Genomic DNA, 20,579 nt, shown 5'->3' on the forward strand with positions numbered 1-20,579 from the left:
ACTTAAGCGAAATTACGCGAAATAAGTGTCCCCATCCTCAGGGAATTGTAGCCTAGCCTGCCTGCCGGTCAACTGGGAATTTTCTCATTAAAGGGGAAGAGCTCACCGGCACTCATCGGGGCTAGCAGGAGCACTAGTGTAATGTAACTCATACGACCCGGTCCAAAAAAACTGAAATATCCCTTTAAGCTAACCTTAAAGGGTTACACTTTACTTTGTCAACTGTTAGTAAAAACATAAAGAGACATGCCATAGCTTTGTGTGATCAATAAAAGGCTGTAATAAAAGACAATTAGCTTAACACATAATATATTAGCAAGAGGAAACAGCAGCTTTTTACTGATAGTAGCCTGTTTCTATTGCATCTTTATGGCTTTGTCCTTAACATAGGCTATGTTTATCTTTCCTGACATGGAGTCAGGACTTCGCCTGTGCGGTGAGAGAGAATAAATGAAAGAAAGTGGTTCACAATGTGAACGGTGTTGAGTGAGATTTTTATATTATGAAACTGTTACTGAGCTCACCACAGTTTGAAACGCAGCCTGCTGGAGACCACATCACATTGAACTACTTGAAGTCAATTTTGAATTAAAAGCTCTTGAGACCCAAACCTCAAGCTCTCGTTGAGGTGAAATTGATGATAAACATATTCTTGAGGTTGATTTACTTTCACACATATTGCTGGCTGGCTGAATCAGGAAGCAGTCTCTGAGTGAAAATAAACAGTTCGGGTAATAGACAGTCAGGGATGACTCACCTTCTCTCTGAGACATGCCACCAAAAAAGGTAAACAACACTGGAAGAACTGGAGGTCTTAACCTGGATTGTTTTTTTCATGTATTTCTTATATTAAATTTTAAATTGAATTGAGCATTTTTTTTCTTCTTGGATAAACAATCTTGGACTGAAAGGACCTTTAATATATTTAAACCTTCCAGGACTTGAAGGAACCACAGACCGCACTGCTCTGTAACTCATCTTCTTTTTCTTTCCTGTAAATGTGAAGTCAAATGATGTCACATCATTTCCCCCCTCTGTTAATATGTCAACATTAATATCGGCCTTAAATTGGTCACTTATGTAGTCCATACGTTGGAATGATTCAGCTTCAATAAATGGTTTTAGTTGTATTATTTTGAAAATCACAATTAAATAAAGTAAATTAATTATTTTGTAAATTTAATTTTGACGGTGACACAACCAGGGTAATTTCTTGATGGACCGGAAGCCAGCAGCAAAATGTAAATCCGGACAGACGCCTAAAGCTGATATTGGAACAAAAGACTTTTATTCTGAAAGTCCCGTCAGGAAATGAGCGTGATACCACTGCTGACTTGTTGCCGAGAAGACAGTTCTTAACAAGCCCGGGTCAGGGAGGCAATCAGTCACAGCATCGCATCTGTACAGCCGGAGCTTTTAGATTCAGTGTCAGGATCCTGACCTCTCAGAGACCACACCGACACGGACCAGCAGACGCATCTGGAGTTCACTTTACCTTCTTCTTACCACAGTGACTTTTTTCTTTTTGAGTTTTTAAAACTTTTGTGGTTTTGAAACTTATTTTTTCTTTCATTTGATTTTAATTTCTAACGATTCTTGACTGATGGCGAACATGTCATCGGCTGATATTGGAGTCCTGTTTCTGGTCGTGGTGGCTGCATCTTTGTTGAACGGTGAGTTGCTGTCACATATCATGTCATCATTAAAGACAGGTTGTCTTTTATCCTACAGTAGAATACATCATAGATCAGCTATATGTTCACATGATGATGTAAAGATATGTGTAAAAATGGGTAAGAAGATGCAAATATTGAAAATGTTGAATAATTTCAATGTATGAAAAACACCTGTTAGTGGGTCATAACGATGCTGGAGTAATCAAGGATCCAGGACTTGACAAATCTCTAAGAAGAAAGAGTTTTTAGCAACAGACTATTAATTCTGATGAACATTAATCCAGCCATCAATCAATCAATCAATCAATCAATCAATCAATCATACTTTATTTATAAAGCGTTTTCCATACAATGACATTGTAACACAAAGTGCTGTACATAAAAACAACTTAAAATAGAATAAATTAAGAAAAAGCTATATATAAAAATAAAAATAAAAAGACCCCCCCATCCTAATCCCACCCCCAGCCCCAGCCCCGACCCCAAACCGACCCAAAAATCCTAAGTTTAAGAATACAATATATACAACAAAAAAATAAAAACAATAAAAGTCAAATAAATTAGTAAAAAATAAATAAAAAAGAAGTTGCTGAATGAACTGAGGAATCGCTCTCATGATATCTTAATGAGGAAACACTGAAGATAATATAAGATATTATAACTCAACACAGGCAATTAAAATCCCCAAAATAAAATACATTTCTAAGATAATAAAACACTAAAATATTAAAACATTAAAAGAAAATAAGATGTTATACTTAAGAAATAAAATAAATAAGTACATAAATAAATAAAATAGAATAAAAGTGACTAAAATTGGAACTAGATAATAGATAAATAAATAAATGAATAAATAAAACTGTTACAAGAGTGAAACTCAGTTAAAAGCGTGACTAGCGAGCCATGTCTGTTTAAAAGATAATATGGTATAATAGAACCATTAGTTATTGTATGGGCTAAGATTATGATCAATGCCCATCTCAGCTGGTGTCTCTACAATGATTAAAACCCAGAGCTAATAAATAATGATGTTAAATTATATATAAGCAATAAATGTATTGCAAACTATTTTTTAATAATGTTGAAATGAGTCTTGGTGCCATTGGTTATCTTACTTGTTCTTCTCTAGATAAAGTAGCACCAGTCCTACTCTCCTCACATGTATAATCTGTAACATCCAAACACGCCATAGAAGATGCATTATAATTGATTTTGTTCTCTAGGTTCCTCGTCCAGTAAAGATGTGAACCAGAGGAGGGAGTTGGAGGCCATTAAGCTGAGCACGCTCCTTCCCAGCGAGGTGGATGACCCCTCTGCTGCATCTTCAGCCACTGAAGCTCTTCTCTGCTCCTCCTGTGAGCTGCCAAGAGCCAGGAGGCGTGCGAAGAGATGCACATGTTACAGTTATAAAGACAAGGAATGTGTGTATTACTGCCACCTGGACATCATCTGGATCAACACACCAGAGTAAGAGTCTGTCTCCTAACATCCTCCTCTCTCCTCAGATATTCAATCAGACAGTTGGATGGAATACAGCTGCCATACTTTAATATTTACATGTTAGCATGTTTGCCAATCTGGGGTTTATTGTGACAGCAGTCTGCCATGTACTGCTGCTGTATCCTTAATGCTTATATCAGTATTATTCTTAAGTTCACTCCAGCGCAGCTAAGACAAGGTTTCTTCTTCCCTTTTAAATCACTGTGACAGTGTTTGACCCCTCATGTTACGGGAGGCACGTCATGTTAGTACACCTGTAGGAGGCACAAGTACGTGAGGACACAAAGATCCTTTAACTTTGTGTCAAATAAATACCCTTCATGACTTTAGCTGGGAAAGGATTTTGAGCTTCATTTCTCCAGTATTTCCCGTGACTTTTTGAACTGTTAAGATTTGATGTGATCTGAGGCGGGCCAGACCCAGAGCTCTCAGGTATTTTAATTCCACCTAGGATTTCAGGCTGTGGCCAACAGGCAGTGGAGAGCCCACCTCTTTGACATCTGAGACACTTCAATTAGTTCTGGTTAGCCTAAAAAATGTGTAAAGAAAGAAATACTGCACTTTCCTTTTTCTCTGATGCCAAGTCTGGATGTAAAGAATCCTGATAATAGCAACAGAACTTCATTCGACCGTAAAGGCAACACATCAAACGGCCCCGGCTTGGTTTGTCCAGCCAAGACATCTATTTTTCTTCATCTGCTATTCACTCGTTCAACATTCTCATTCAAGTTTCTGTTATTAATTCTATCAAAGAAATGCAAATCTGCAAATTTGAAACCTCATAATGTTGCACTAAATTTGCCACAGGTCGAAACTGAAGGTTGAACTTCATTTGGATCATGAAAAAAGAAAACCACACAAGTTAATAATCCACTTTCCTTGGTAGACATCAACTGATGCTTATCTTGAACATCAGACTGCATCCGACAGATTTATCTCTCTCCTTGTTGACTCAACACAACGAGCCTCATGGGGGCTCCTGTTTTATTAGGTTCTCAAAGAAAGTGTCAACAGCTTTCAGACAGTCAGTTTATCAAAATATGACCAAGCATGAATGAAAGAGGAAGTATGGGGAGGCTGTGGTGAACCTTCTGCCCTCAGCTCCTCAATTAAAGTAATGTAAACTATAAATCAGAGTAAGGCAGAGCCACACGTTTGCTGCAGCAGAGACCAGTGCAACAACTGTGAAGTGTTCCTACATACACATGCAAGAACTTCACTTGGCTTGGGGTCATTTGAAGCCGTGTTTGTTGTGCAGGAAGCTGTCTTTAGTGTAAACCTAGAAACACTGCTCAGCTTTTTAACACCTGACTCAAACAACCCTCGAAGGAGGTGAGATCAAGGAAGCTGAGCTGTGATAGGTATTTTCTCATAGTAAGTCCTGAAGCTTAAAGGTGCAGTGTGTGGAATATTCAGGAATACCAAAAAAATATTTCAACGGCCGCATGCACAATTGCAAATAATTGGCAAATTAACTGCCAATTGCGCCATGAAAGCGAGGCTGGTGCAAAACATCATATGTCCAGGGAACCTCCTGGAAAACCCCTATCCAACAAATTCAAATTGCGCATGCCTACTACACATAAACAAGAATAAACATGGCGAGCAGTACCAGTGTGACTGAGAGAAGATCAAGAAAATACAAGTTTTCAGAGGAAGAAGAAATGGACATTTTATTACTAGAATATTGAATGAACAAACAGATATTATCAGCAAGTCAATCCTCAAAGATAACAAACAAGGAGAAAGGGAAAGTTTGGCTTAAGATCTTGAACCCGGTTAATGCTGATTAAACTCTAACTTAATCATACTCATGAATATTATATTCCAATTATACCAAGTCTATCCTGCTAAATACTGCTAAATACTACACACTGTACCTTTAAAAATGGCCCTCTAAAAGTATCCTGCTGTATCACGTCACTGGTTTGCTGTCAGTAATTGCATGGGGCATTACTTATCAGCGTTATCTCTGCCATATGTTGTCAGATAAATATTCTCCAATGATATTAAGGTGAAATAGTATTCAGGCTCGCATGTGAGTGCGATGCGCTTTAATCATGTGTTGTAGGGATTTATAAGCACCTCCATCCTCTGCAGCTTGAACTCTACTCCAAACCCTCTGAACTCAAAGTGATGAGCTTTGATGGTCAGATCTTTTTAACTGGTCATGGTGGAGCCCAGATTCCCATGATACCAGTTTTAATGCATCTGCACCAGCTTCTGTTCTGTTTTAAAGGTCAGCTGTTTTATGAACTGTGATCCCATATTGTACAAATTTACTGTAATTGAACAGTCTTTGGACCCATATGGTCTCTATACTCATCCTTTGATGTTAGGAATTTGAGGATTTTTCTCAATATATCATCACCTGTCTTAAACCAGTGGTTTAAAGTTGAAGATATTTTGGGAGAAATGAATGGACATTATACACCAGCTGCAGTTTGTGATTTAACGTTCACACGGGAGTATGTAGGTATAAATATTACCTGAGGTTTTTGATTGCTAGTAGAACACATCGTGCTGAGTAGTGATTTAGTACCTTCAGCTGTTAGAAAAGCTTGACCTTTTGACTTTATTTTTTTCAGCATTATTTGATTATTTGTTGAAAATGTAGTCAGCACTGCTATCTCCATTGTCTCTCACTCGCATATCCTCCCCCAGAAGAGGGAACTTCATCTCCAGAGCTACTTCCCTCAGCCCGAAGTGTGCATGGACACTCAGCAAACAGCTGGTGATCACACAAGCTTTATGGAGCTTCAGGAATCTGACCTGTTGCTCTGATACATGAATCATCTATCCTTTAACTGTGTCTATCTCCAGTTTGGGGCTGAGCAGATGCACTCTACTGGTTGATCAGGGCTTATCATTTTAACTTTGGGGCTGGAAGTGTTAGCCGATGATGTTGCCTGAGGCTGATGAGATGACTGTAAGACTAGGTTGAAGAAGGAGAGATAGCTAATATTTAGATAGCTAATGAATATTGATATATTTGAATATTTGTTCACTTTGTAAAAATCAAAGAGTTACTTTGAATATATTCTCATTTTAAAAGTACAATTTTTGTCCCGTTAGAAGAAAGGAGGAGGAGGACCCAGTTGCAGATTCAGAATAAAAAGGACTTAATAAACTTAAAATGAGATAAAACAAAAACCTTCTTCAAACAACAAAAACTCAAGAAACACAGGAAACACTAGAACACAGGAAACAACACTGAAGACCACAGACAAACACATGTCACAAGCACAGAAGTACAATGAACAGGCACAGAAGGGAGGAAACACAGAGACTAAATAGACACACTGGGTAACGAGTAAGGACACGCAGGTGAGGACAACAAAGCGAAGGTGAAGACAATTGCAAAGGCAGGAAAACACAGGCTGTAACACAAAACTTAACACAAGAATATTCTAAAAAATAAAACACTGAAAACCAACTCAAGACCACAGCAAAACACAGGAAGCAACACAACAAGACACTAAACACACAAGAATTGCAACAGACAAAACACAGAACATGAATCAAAGAAACACACAAAGTGAAACCAGAATTAAAAGCTATGACACCACAAAGAAAAGACAAAACAAAAGCAACCCATGACAATTTTTCATTGCCTGGTTATCATACGGTATTCCCGCCAGACAGTGGCTACAGAGCGTCTTAAAGGCGTTTGCTAACCGCATTAAATAACAGAAGAAGAATAATGTTAACTGCATTAAATAGCAAAAGAAGGAAGTAACATAAGCGACTGTGAAGGTGATTTTCTCCGTTTCTGAATCTCACACTACTACACATGTATTTCCAGAGACTGAGCATGGCTGTAAAATGTAAACACACACGCCATGCTGAGTCACAGAAACACGGACATAAAGATCGAGACAGACGCTGCCAGTGCCCGCTTCTAGCAGCACCTCGTCCTGCAGCTGGTTAACGAGACTGCCACCCAAACGGACTGTTAATGGGACAGGTGTGTGTGTGTGTTTGTGTGTGTGTGTTTGTGTGTGTGTGTGTGCGTGTGTGTGGTGGGGATGATTATTTGGATAATCATCGAATAGATGCCAATGGTTATCAAATTGTATTTTGGCTTGAAATGCCCATCCCTAATAGCTAACTGTGTTGTCTGAGGCTGATGAGATGATGAAGATGTGCAGACTTGGTGGGGATTGGTCATGTGTAAAAATGGCATGAATGAACTGGAGGAGGAGAAACAGTATTTAACAAAGACAGCAGAGATGTTAAATAGATGAAACCAGGTGATGACCACAGGGAAACATGAGTGAGCATGTGTGGAAGAGTGAACGCTACAGAAGCAACAGATGGAGCATCTTTACCTCTTCAACATGTTATAGATTTACAAGTGAAACTCTAATAATATACTTGCAACTGGTACTAACTGTACCTGCATGTACCAGGGGGAGGCTGAAGGAGATGAATACAAAACCCACAGTCTACCATCATGCAAATGCATCTCATGTGTCTGTAAAGTGAAGTAGCAGACTGTAACACTGTGCCCAGGAGGGACTCTTCTTTAGCCGAGGTATCCAAAGGAACAACTTTAAAATTTATTAGATCCTCACTTATTCAATTAAAGCAGGGTTTTTATTACGTCTGAAAATCCTGCTCCAAAAAGAGAGGACACTTTGGCTCTGTGCTCAAAAGAAGAAATGACAGAAGAGGAAAGCATAAAGGATTTGTTATGTGAGTTCAGGTTTGTACCTATATTAACAAAATGCAAATTCATCTCATCTCTGAATCCACTCAGTCTTTCTTTATATGTAGTCAGACTCAGGCAAAGTTAATCCACGCATGCAGATCTTCAAGATATTAAAGTTCATTTGACAGTTTAACAAATGGAGACAGCTCTGCTGGTTTGTGAGTTAAAGGTTCATTCACCTTAAAATGCATTTCTTCATACTGCCTTCATGCCTCGCCCTGTTGAGACAACGATGAACACGAGAGGATTCATACAGTAGTTGTGTTTGAGATCACTATTGGATAGAGAGCTCAGTCCTGTGGGGGCAGACTGTCCCCCCAACAGGAAGTCAGGGATCAGAGGATCAAAGGTTTTTAAGGAGAGTCTGGTTCCCATAAAGGGAGGCGGGTGAGGTTTCATATCTTCATATCAAGGATTTCATGCCCAAATTGTGTGAAAAACAGTGCTTCAGGAACAGAAGGGTGAAGTCACAGATACTACGTCCATTTGTTATACAGTCTATGGTAACAACCTCTCAAGCGAAGCTTATTCAAAATCAGTCCAAACAACAACTGGACCTGGTGGAACATGTTTTTTCTTTTATCGAAATGTGATGACCTTGCATTCATCTTCTATGAGTGATGGAAACCTTTACAGTGATGTGTGTAAAGATTAAGTCGTTGAAGAGAGTATAGAGGTTTGACGTGGTCACTCTGCAGGCTGCAGTCTGTGGTGTGGTTGCACATGCCTGATTTACTTTAAAAAGGTTTTATATGCTCTGTCCTCAGGATGTGTCCCATTGGTGCAGGACAGAAAATTTAAACCATCACTCAGTAAAATGAAGTCCAGTACAATCCTGCCGCTGATGACAGCCTCTTAAATCACTGTGGATGAACAAGTTGCTCTCTGAAACAGGCTCAGGACAGCGTGGTGTTTGTGAAACAGGATACCACTGCCTCATGTCGTGACATTGGGTAATGTGGATTTTAAATGTGCAGGGCTTCCTCTGTCTGGTCACTTATTGTACTTTATATGGTTGTTGTTTTCAGGCACACTGTACCGTATGGTATGTCCAGTTACCAGGGCTCCCTGCGGAAAAGGCGCTCTGCCGGGACTCGGCAGGTGAAGAAGGGAACGGCGGCCCAGCGCTGTGCGTGTACGCTGCAGAGCGACTCCAGCTGCAGCAACTTCTGCATACACAGGTGAATATACCACTGGAAAGAAATGACAGTATAGGTCTGTAGCTGACAGACCGAAAGATTTATTCATAAATCAGATAAGAGTGTTCACTATGGGATATACAAACAGTGAATACAAAACTATATGCTCCTGAAAAATCACACCTTCTATTGTCTTGAAGGTGTCCATCAAAAACTGCTGCACTTATACTGTAACCGCACAATATGTTTACTGAAAGGTGACATTAGCAACAATTCTTATTCTCAGTGTTTATCATCATCAGCTAAATGATGATTTTTAAGTTGCTCAGGTCTTTAGACAACATGTCCTGACATACTTAAACAAAAGTTGTCGATCCAAGTTACAGACAAAAAATTGATTTATTAAATTATAATGTGTAAAAGCAAAACTCAGAAAACTTATTTACAAGAGTTCAAAACGAAATATGTGAAGAACAAGTGGCAGAAATAAACCTGTTTACAGCCTGGTTTAAAAAACAGTTTAGGTCTGAATAGCTCATTTCTGTATCAGCACACATTGTACGGGGGGACTTTTTTATAATTCTGTATTTTCAAAGATATTACAATTGTGAGTTTGGCCCAAATAAGGGCATGGCTGACTTGATTGACAGGTATGACGTCATGGATACTATGTCCATTTATTATACAGTCTATGGTTAACACTCACTCACTGATGCAGAAGGGAGGAAACACAGAGACTGAATACACATGAGATAATCAGACACAGGTGAAATAATGAGGTGCAATCAAAGTGGAGGGAAACACACACACAAGGGCAGGTGGTAAAACTAAATCAGATTTACAGGAAGCACTAAAGACTTCACTGAAAAACACAAGGGAGAATATATACACAAGGAATACAAGACATGAAACACAAGACAAATAACTACAAAACAACACAGGTTGTCAACAGGTACATTATAAACAGTAGACATGCTATAACTCCTTTACTCAGGTTGATTTGATATGTGTGACATCATTGTTGACTTTGCTACTCAGTAAATAACCCTTCTCAAGGAGCTGTGATCAATCAGAACCAATAAACACTAACACATCATGCTGATTAGTAAGAATGCTAGGTAATAAACTGCACTATATCAAGCTGAAATAGATGGTGCCTCATTAAAACGTATGCAAAATTTGAAAAAAGTAAATTCAGTCTTTTCATTCCCCATCTGAACAACAAATGAAAACAGTAACATTCAGTCTCTGTGCTGTTCAAATGTAGGAAAAATAAAAGTAATGGAGGAATGTGTATTTTTTAATGGTGTTCATTACTGCATTGTGACTTCTTGCTAAATTAGCCACATCTAATTCAAAGTGTGTCTAAGCATCTGTGTTTCTTGTCTACCAGCAGAAAGAGGAGGCCGCCCTCGGGAGCAGCAGAAGAGGACAAGAAGATAGCAACTTAGCACGGTGTCATTGCCATCAAATGAACTCACAAGTGACGTGCTGAGTATCTGGAAGTTGGACATGTAGTGTCTTTACATAAAAGGCATCCTTTTATTATAAAAGCCAGCAAGTACATCTGCATTTATGTGGAAGGATGTGTGTGTCATCAGACTGATGAATAATCACAAAGCTGCTTGCACAAATGCTAAAACAGCAGGGATGCTAATGGGGTGCATGCCGTTAAGCCCTCTTAGTCTGTGTCTGTGCAGCAGGTGTGGACAATGGTTTGTATTACGCTGTCACAAATAAGAATGCCTCACATGGATTGTTTGTTTCGACCATAAAAGACTTCGGTGGAGCACGTTGCTCACACATGACTGCCTGTCGGTGAAGCGGCTGCCATCGGACTCCAACAACTTAACACTAACAGATGAATTATCACGAGGAGGACCGTAATCTTGTTTTCTCCACGGGATCAATCATCAATCAAACATTCAGCCTGTGGACATATGCTCGAAGCCCGCTGATACGCCAGCAGGCTTTATTCTATTGACTAACAACGAGTCACAGAAACATGAGCATGTTTGTTTGGTTATCAGGAGTTTGACTTATTAACGTAGAATTTGATGGTTTTGGTTACAAAATGCACATTTTCCTTATATACGGTTTTCTCTGATATCGGAACTAAGAGCTCCTCCTGAAGTATTCCATCTGTTAAACCGATTCATGCCAAAGCCAAGTAGACATATAACATGTTTCATATACATTTTATTTTTGTACAAACTCCTTTATAAACAATAAAGGTGTATAACAAGCCATTCATTGTAAAAACAAACATAGCTACAGAGTTAATTTCTGGTTTGCTTTATTTATCATCTGTTTGTTCTTTGACACACGGTCGACAACTGACAGAGGATTAGTCAGAACTGGACCTTTGTTGTAAGTCCAACATTTCTATTTCTCCCTCTGTCTGTGTTTTGAAGGTTTTCCAAGAGAAGTAACAACAAGTATTCAATTTAAGACTGACAAAAGGAAGACGTGGATTCCTTGCTTTATGATTCTGGATAATTTAATGTACATCCTGCTTTATTTAAGAATAGACTGGAAGAGTGGTAAATTATCTCTTGTTGTCAGTGGTGCAATGTAATGAACTATAAACATTTTTAAAGTACTTTATTTGTGCACCTTTCACTTTACTGAAGACTTTTCATTTCATGCCAGCTTCTGCTTCTTCTCCGCAACATATCTCAGAGGAATCTTCTTTCATTAAACACAAATACTTTGAGTCACATCAAACTGTAGGGGTTGTAGTGGTCTTCAGGCGTGTAGTGCATCTGGTTTAATTATATATGGTGCCTTCATATGAGGTCATGTTTATCATGCCCCCCCCCCCACATCTAAACGTACTCACGACATCATAAGATGGAATTTTCTGAAAGCATTGCTCTCATCACGACAATACAGACACAGGGAAGTTCTTTGAAACGGGTGTTTAATTCCAAGACGCCCTGAGAACTGCAATTAGCAGAAACAAAGTCACTGTCCTACTAAGCATAGGAGTTAACTCTAGACTGTCAATAATGGACACAGTATCCGAGACGTCACCCATCTGTTCCTGAGCGCCTCAAGTGGACACTAAAGGAACTGCAGTTCATAACACTTCTGCAGTCCTTCCTTAAACTCCGTCATAGCGGAACCAAAAACACAGAACTATAGTTCCACTTTAAATCGTAAATGTTTAGAGCTTACAACCTTTTACATATTTTTTCATTCACTTTTATTTATCTATTTATTTATTTATTTATTTATTAACTCATTCAAAACATGAAATTATTGATAACCACCAAATATGGAATAAATCAAAGTAACTACACTTACAAGTATTGACATGTCTGATGACGTTTACAGAAATGGTGAAAAACCATGGACTCCAGTTTCACTCAAATACATTAAGTCATTATGTAACTGATGGGGTCTGTGGTTAGAGGAGTGAAATTAGCTAACGTTAGCGAGAGCAAAGCTTGTACAACGTGGCTTGATTAACATTAGCCACATACAGGACCAAAGGAGCCATTGCAAGTGTTAATCTAGATCCTTAACTTTGTTGACTTTTGATTTTACGCTCTGCACGGCATTTTAGCATGAAAAAATGGGTATATTAGCATTTCCACTTTTGGAAATTGAACAATTGAACTTTTGGCCTTCATGTAGCCATTGGCAAGCAATGGTGTTACCACTAGAACGCCAAGTCACTCATTCACACGACTCTATGGCTGTTTCCGAAACGGCCTGCTACATACTACTTACTAATGTAGTAGGCAGTAGGTATTGCCTACTACATACTGCGTTTGAATTTAGTATGTAGTATGACTGTTCTGTCCGATCTGTCATGCAGCATGCTGAGCCAGACTTCGCTGGATTTCCGGTTTCGGAAAGCGGAAGTAAACAACGGCGAAGCCGATAAATAAAATGCTTATTTAGCATCCATTTATGATTTAAAAAGTTAGGAAGTGGTTTATATGTAATTTGATAACTTTCACAGCACCCAAAAACGGATTTCCTCCCGTCAAAAAATGAGGAAAAAGAAAAAGCAGAACGAGCGCTGTGCATTGTGGGAAACAGTACGTGAGGCAGACTGGTCCGATGCATACTGAGATATTTTCCCGAATCAGTAGACATCCGGGGAGTTTTGGCATACTGCAGATTTTGCTCTTGTTCACATACTACTTACTACATACTGAATTTTGTACATATCAGTACGTACTGCTAGTATAGTAGGCAATTTCGGAAACAGCCTATGACTGTATGAGTTCGCAAACACCAGATCTGTTTACACAATCTGGCTCTGTTGATTGTCTCTTTGGACATACCTGGCGACAGGTATCTCCAAATGTGTTGTAATTGGTAGCAAACCTTCTAAAGTAGCACCGAAGGAATGGAGATATTTTCTTAGCAGTTAAATTTGAATATCAACAAACTTTCTGCCTGTCAGACCACACCTAAATGTCTGCTTTTTGAGTAAAACCACCAATTTTTCAACTAATCTAACCCAAGTGCTCAGTTGCCCAACCTTCTCTTTTATGCCATAACCACAATCACAGCCATGCTTCAGCTGCTTTCACAGACTTTGAAGAAAAAACAGAGAATCTATGATATATTTGCATTTCACAGAGGATAATAATCCATAACATTGCAAACCTCAATAGAGGTTTACTGTTTTGTTCAGCATGGCAGATTTTCCATAAAATGAGTCTTCCTGTCTCTTCATGATTCTGGGACTGATTCAAGAATGTTTCAAATAAATTCTCATGTACCCACTTTTACCACAAGTGGCTGTAAAGGAATGGGACCAATAGTGTCATGGACACTGCTGGAGCAGCCTGCTCCTCCTAGCCCCACCCCCTCTGCTCTCTCCTAATCACACACACCTGCAACCTGTTGGTAATCACTCCCTGGTATATAAGCCAGCCAGTACCTTTGCTGGTTGCCAGATTGTTATGTGTGCTCCTGCCTGTTTGTGTTTTGGCCTGCTGTGTGTTCTTTTGTCTCCTTGGAAATTCGCCCACTGCCTGTTGACCTGTTTTTTGGATTTGCCTGCCGTGAGTAAATCCACTTTCTTCCTTAAATCTGCTCTTGGGTCCTTCCTGAACTGTGACAGTACAGTAGTATCTGGCCACCATTATGGATCCAGCAGAATTTCAACACCTCTGTGCAGTAGTGGATAAGCAAGGCTCTGCCCTCAACTCCCACCAGCAGGAGATGGCCCAGGTAAGTCAGCACCTGCAGACACTTTCTAATATTGTCAATCTTCTGTTAGCTCAACCACAGCAGGCTCAGGCAGCAGCTCCACCCAGTGCAGCTACTACTTCCTCCTCCACAACATCACCAGGCCTTCCCACGCACCCCAGCGCTGAACCACGCCTGCCTCCTCCCAGTCGTTACAGTGGTGAACCCGGCTTATGCCGTTCCTTTTTTGTCACAATGCTCACTGATTTTTGAACTGCAACCTTCCACCTTCCCCTCTGATCGCTCCCGTGTTGCATACATCGTCACTCTCCTGGAGGGCAGAGCAAGGGAGTGGGGAACATCTATGTGGGAGGCCAATTCTCCTGTTTGTGCCTCACTGATAAGTTTCACACAGGAAATGAGAAAGGTGTTTGACCGATCTGTCAGTGGGAGAGAGGCTGCACGGGTCTTGCTACAAGCACATCAAGGAATGAGGTCAGTCTCTGATTACGCTATTGATTTCCGCACATTGGCTGCTAATTGTTCCTGGAATGTGGATGCCCTGTTTGATGCCTTTTCTTAATGGACTTTCTGAGACTATTAAGGATGAGCTAGCCACCTGTGAATTACCAGCTACGCTAGACTCATTGATTGACCTAGCCATCCAAATGGATACCAGGCTATCTCAGAGGCATAAGGAGAGGCTAGCCAGGTGCCCTCAGTTTTCTCCTCACAGGTCACCAGCCGCAGAGTCGTCACCAAATCCTTCAGACCCTGAGCCCATGCAGCTGGATAGGACCTAGTTGGCCCCGGCAGAGAGACAACGCCGGCTGGTCACAGGTTCCTGTCTCTACTGTGGTCAACCTGGACACTACATTGCCTCCTGCCCTTTAAAAGCCAATGCTCGCCAGTAGGACGGGAGTTACTGGTGAGTGTTTTCCCTTTTTCTAAATCTCCTGTTAAACGTTCTTTGCTAACTGCCACCCTCCAGTGGAGAGACCAGCAAATGGAGGTTGCTGTGCTGGTGGATTCCGGTGCCGATGAAAGTATGATTTGATACAGCACTGGTCAGACAGCTTAGCATTCCCACCAAGGAGCTACCTGAAACCTTGCAGGCTAGTGCTCTCAACGGCAAGCCCCTTGCCAAGGTTAATTACGTCACTGAACCTGTTTCTCTCCTGATCTCTGGCAATCACTGTGAAAAGATTCCCTTGCACCTTATTGACTCTCCTCAGGTCCCTATAATATTGGGATATCCCTGGCTGGTTAAACATAACCCCACTATTGACTGGGCTAGCAACACCATTTTGGGCTGGAGCACTCAATGTATGTCAGTGTCTTTCCTCAGCCTTGACACCAGGTGGTGTCTCTCATCCGCTGGAGGATTTTACAGACCTTTCTGGGGTGCCTGAGGAATATATGGACCTAAAACCTGTGTTCAGCAAGTCACGTGCCACGTCTCTTCCTCCGCACCATCCTTACGACTGTGCGATTGATCTTTTGCCTGGAACCTCGCCACCCAAGGGTAGGCTCTACTCTCTGTCCCTGAAATTGAGGCCATGAACAAGTACATTCATGAAGCTCTGTCTGCCGGCATTATCCGGCCATCCTCTCCAGCAGGCGCAGGCTTCTTCTTCGTGGAGAAGAAGGATCTTTCACTCAGGCCTTGTATTGACTACCGGGGTGTTAATGACATTACCGTTAAGAACCGCTATCCACTGCCACTAATGTCTTCTGCTTTTGAGAACTTGCAGGGAGCAACTATCTTCTCGAAACTGGATCTCCGCAATGCATACCACCTTGTGCGTATTCGAGAAGGAGATGAGTGGATGACGGCTTTTAATACACCCAGTGGACACTACGAGTACTCGGTAATGCCGTTCGGGTTAACTATTGCCCCTGCATTCTTCCAAGCCCTTGTCAATGATGTGTTGCGGGATATGGTCAATAAGTTTGTCTATGTATACCTGGATGACATTCTGATATTCTCTAAGTCACTGCAGGAGCATGTACAGCATGTGAGGAAGGTCCTGCAACGGCTACTAGAGAATCAACTGTTTGTGAAGGCCGAAAAATGTGACTTTCATCGTGACAGTGTCTTTTTTGGGCTTTAAGGTATCAGGTCGGAGGTTGGAGATAGACTCTGCAAAGGTCAAAGCAGTGCTGGATTGGCCTCAACCCACTACTCGGAGGGAGCTACAAAGGTTCCTGGGGTTTTCGAACTTCTATAGGAGGTTCATTCGCAGCTACAGCTCCATAGCTGCCCCACTAACTGCTCTTACCACTTCTAAGGTTTCATTTTCCTGGTAGGCTGCTGCAGAGGGGGCTTTCAGGACACTGAAGGAAGCCTTCACCTCAGCTCCCATCCTTGTCACCCCTGATTCTGAGCTCCAATTTGTGGTTGAGGTGTATGCTTCCGATGTGGGAGTTGGGGCTATCCTCTCTCAGCGGTCCCCTAAGGATAAGTTGCATCCCTGTGCCTTTTTCTCATCGTCTGTCTTCCACAGAAAGGAACTATGGCACTGTAAACCAGGAGCTGTTGGCTGTAAAGATGGCATTGGAGGAGTGGAGACACTGGTTGGGGGGAGCAAGGACTCCGTTCTTGGTTTGGACTGACCATAAGAATCTTGAATAAATCGAGACAGCGAAGCGTCTCAAGGCAAGCAAGGTGGGCACTTTTTTTTCTCCCGTCTCAACTTCACTCTCTCATCGCCCTGATTCCAGAAACGTGAAGCCAGATGCCTTGTCACGGCAGTTTTCCAAAGAAGCTGAATCCTCTGACCCCGGAACCATCCTGCCTAGCCATTGTATCCTTGCTACTGCCCAGTTTCGTGTTGAGCAAGGGGTACTGGAGGCCCTCCGTCAGCATCCATCTCCAGGTAATGAACCTAGGGGAAAGTTATTTGTCCCTGTGTCTGCTCGCTCCCTGGTTCTCCAGTGGGCTCATGCCTCCAGACTCTCCTGCCACCCAGGGGTCCAACGCACTTTGGCTAGTCTCCGCCAGAGATTTTGGTGGCCTCACATGCAGAAAAAGGTTGAGTATGTGGCCGCCTGTCCCAACTGTGCCCAGGGGAAGCCAGCCAACTGCCCTCCGGCGGGATTACTACATCCACTGCCAATTCCAAGTCGCCCCTGGTCTCACATAGGCCTGGATTTCATCACTGGTCTCCCAGCCTCCGATGGAACACTGTGGTCCTTACAGTTGATAGATTCTCTAAGTCTGTGCATTACATTCCTTTGCCTAAACTGCCATCCGCTAAAGAGACTGCTCAGCTCCTCATACAACATGTTTTTAGGATACACGGCCTACCTACTTCTGTAGTGTCTGACAGAGGCCCTCAATTAACCTCATTTTTGGAAAGCTTTCTGTACCTCCCATAGGTGCAACAGTTCAGCTGTCTTCAGGCTTCCATCCACAGACCAACGGCCAGACTGAAAGGGCCAATCGGCACCTGGAGACTGCCCTCCGTTGCATGGTTAGCCAGAACCCAACCTCCTGGAGCCAGCTCCTTCCATGGGTTGAGTATGCACACAACTCTTTGCCAGTCATCTCTACAGGGTTTTCACCATTTCAAGTCTGTTATGGTTATCAACCCCCACTGTTCCCCTCCCAAGAAGAGGAGACACTTGTGCCTTCTGCCCAGGCTTTTGTACTTAGATGTCACCGTGTTTGGCGCCAGGCCTGAGTCCAACTCCTCCGATCTTCAGCTCGGCAAAAGGAACAGGCTGACCGCAAACGTTCTGCTGCCCCTCAGTACTGTATAGGACAAAGGGTGTGGCTGTCATCCAGGAACCTACCACTTCGGACTGTTTCAAGGAAGCTGATGCCGAGGTTTGTGGGTCCTTTCCCTGTGTCCAAAGTGATTAATCCCTCTGCTGTCCGTCTACAGTTGCCAAGTACCCTTCAGAGAATCCACCCCACATTCCACGTCTCCTGCATCAAACCAGCACACTCCTCCCGCCCGCCAAACCTCCTCCTCGGCTCATCGATGGTGTGGAGGTCTTCACTGTCAGGAAGCTTGTGAGGTCTCATCGCCGGGGGAGGGGCATGCAGTATCTCGTGGACTGGGAGGGCTATGGCACTGAGGAAAGGTCTTGGGTACCTGCCAGTGACATTTTTGACCTTGCTCTCATCCGGAAGTTCCATCGTCTGCACCCAGACCAGCCCTGTAGGACGCCTGGTGGTGTCCGTGGAGGGGGGGGGTACTGTCATGGACACTGCTGGAGCAGCCTGCTCCTCCTAGCCCCACCCCCTCTGCTCTCTCCTAATCACACACACCTGCAACCTGTTGGTAATCACTCCCTGGTATATAAGCCAGCCAGTACCTTTGCTGGTTGCCAGATTGTTATGTGTGCTCCTGCCTGTTTGTGTTTTGGCCTGCTGTGTGTTCTTTTGTCTCCTTGGAAATTTGACCACTGCCTGTTGGCCTGTTTTTTTGGATTTGCTTGCTGTGAATAAATCCACTTTCTTCCTGAAATCTGCTCTTGGGTCCTTCCTGAACTGTGACACAATAGTTCTGTTACAAAGCAAATTAAACAACCCTGTGAATAAAAAAAGTACTCTTTGCGGTAACTCCGCAAATATTATTATTATTTACTACAACTGAACTGATCATGTCACTCTCTTTACAGTACTTTTTTCACTCTTCATCTTTGTATTTTACGTATATCCCACATACACTACCAGTCAAAAGTTTGGACACCTTCTCATTCAATGGTTTTTATTTATTTCAATTATTGTAAACACTGTAGGTTAATACTGAAGACATCAAAACTATGAAACAACTTATATGGAATTAATGAACAAAAAAGTGTTAAAGCAGAATATGTTTTATATTTTAGATTCTGTTAAGTACCCCCCTTTTTCCTTCATGACAGTTTTGCATACTCTTGGTATTCTCTCAGTCTGCTTCATGAAGTGGTCTTCTGGAATGGTTTCTAATTAACATGAGCCTTGTCAAGAGTTCATTTGTAGAATGACTTGCCTTGTGTTTGAGACCATCAGTTGTGTTGTTCAGAGGTAGGGTTAGTACACAATGGATAGTCCTATTTGACTACTGTTGTAATCCAGATTATGGCAAAATCAGATTATTTCATAGTTTTGATGTCTTCAGTATTAATCTACAATGTTGAAAATAATTGAAATAAATAAAAACCATTGAATGAGAAGGTGTGTCCAAACTTTTGACTGGTAGTGTATATCTATTTATATTGCATACTGCACCTTAAAGCTGCTGTTGGAAGTCACAGAGTAAACATCTGTTCAGAGAGAGGGACTACGAATGTCAATATTCCTCTCAACCAGATTTCCTCTTAGCCCCCCAACACAGATCGGCGTGTGCAGTCATGATAGTGCCGGAATCATAACCAATTGGAGGACATAGTAGGGACCGCCCCTTAACCAATCAGGACAGAGGATTGGAGATTAGCTATGATTGGTCTGTCATAATGGGAACGAGGGGAATAATAAAGCTTGAATCAAAGGCATTGGAAAACGCAGAGATTTTGCAATAGTCTCAAATTACTTCACTTACTGATGATTACCAATGGGCATTATGACCTTATCTCCAAACCCAGAAGAAAAAAAAGTAACGTTTTTTACACCATTCCTACCAACAACAGCTTTAAAAGTACCTCTATTTGTGCTCTATATTCTTGCTTCTATGTCTGTGTTGCAGCAACAAACTATTTCCTCCGCAGATCAATAAAGTAATATCTTATCTTAAACAAAGTTATGAGTTGTATATATTCCATTTCTACCAAATCTGTCCTACTACAGCTGGTAATTACCACACACTGAACCTCTAACCACATTCACATTCAGCAATCTCAAGCTTCATTTCAATCTCCACATAACACTGTAATCTTTGTGCTCTGGAGATATAATGGTCATGGTATTTCTCACCATGAGGAATGTAACCTAAAAAAAGAGAGAAGTTCTGGAGAGCAGGAACACAGACTGTGCTCTCCAGGAAAACTGCACATGCGCTCACACTGAGAATAAACTATAAACACTTTCACCACAGACCAGATTGTGTTTGCATCATTACTCAATTAGAAATGATGTGGTATGGAAAGCTGGCATATGCTTAGTGTGATCCTTAAATTGCTTTTAATACTTGATTATATACTGCCTCACTTTAACATTCATTTTGTTGATTTTATGCTGTGAAACCTATTTAAACCTTTTTCATGAGGACCAGTGTCAAAGCAGTTCAAAACTTTGGCTTTTTATGTAGAGTGTTGGCAAAACATGTCTACGCTCAGCACTTTAACAAATAGCTTGTTATAAACCTTGTAGCACTCGGCCACTCAACAGGAATCAACCAACATTGGTTTGAAAGTGCCATAAATATCTAACGATGCATTTCGACCAAGAGTTCCGGGGTCTTT

General features: G+C 41.6%; 1 protein-coding gene and 1 long non-coding RNA gene across 7 annotated transcripts; both read left to right on the forward strand.

The window, feature by feature from the left end:
- The first annotated feature begins 1,345 nt into the window (after nucleotides 1-1,345).
- On the forward strand, nucleotides 1,346-11,644 carry LOC117815291 (endothelin-3). 2 transcript variants are annotated; one of them, XM_034686926.1, is made up of 4 exons: nucleotides 1,346-1,673; nucleotides 2,900-3,143; nucleotides 8,919-9,071; nucleotides 10,423-11,644. In XM_034686926.1, exons 1-4 carry the CDS (start codon nucleotides 1,604-1,606, stop codon nucleotides 10,478-10,480), a joined length of 525 nt encoding a protein of 174 aa, XP_034542817.1. In that variant the 5' UTR covers nucleotides 1,346-1,603; the 3' UTR covers nucleotides 10,481-11,644. The 2 variants fall into 2 exon arrangements, with proteins under 2 accessions (XP_034542817.1, XP_034542822.1); XM_034686931.1 differs by having other exon boundaries at nucleotides 10,426-11,644.
- A 2,132-nt stretch (nucleotides 11,645-13,776) lies between these two features.
- LOC117823107 lies at nucleotides 13,777-18,664 on the forward strand. 5 transcript variants are annotated; one of them, XR_004633318.1, is made up of 3 exons: nucleotides 13,784-16,791; nucleotides 16,911-17,065; nucleotides 18,077-18,664. It is a non-coding gene; the product is annotated as an uncharacterized LOC117823107 (long non-coding RNA). The 5 variants fall into 5 exon arrangements; XR_004633316.1 differs by having other exon boundaries at nucleotides 13,799-15,114; nucleotides 15,535-17,065; XR_004633320.1 differs by having other exon boundaries at nucleotides 13,799-14,059; nucleotides 14,278-17,065.
- Nucleotides 18,665-20,579: the final 1,915 nt, after the last annotated feature.

The sequence above is a fragment of the Notolabrus celidotus genome, chromosome 1, assembly GCF_009762535.1.
Source record: "Notolabrus celidotus isolate fNotCel1 chromosome 1, fNotCel1.pri, whole genome shotgun sequence".
In the NCBI taxonomy this organism is placed as follows: domain Eukaryota; kingdom Metazoa; phylum Chordata; class Actinopteri; order Labriformes; family Labridae; genus Notolabrus; species Notolabrus celidotus.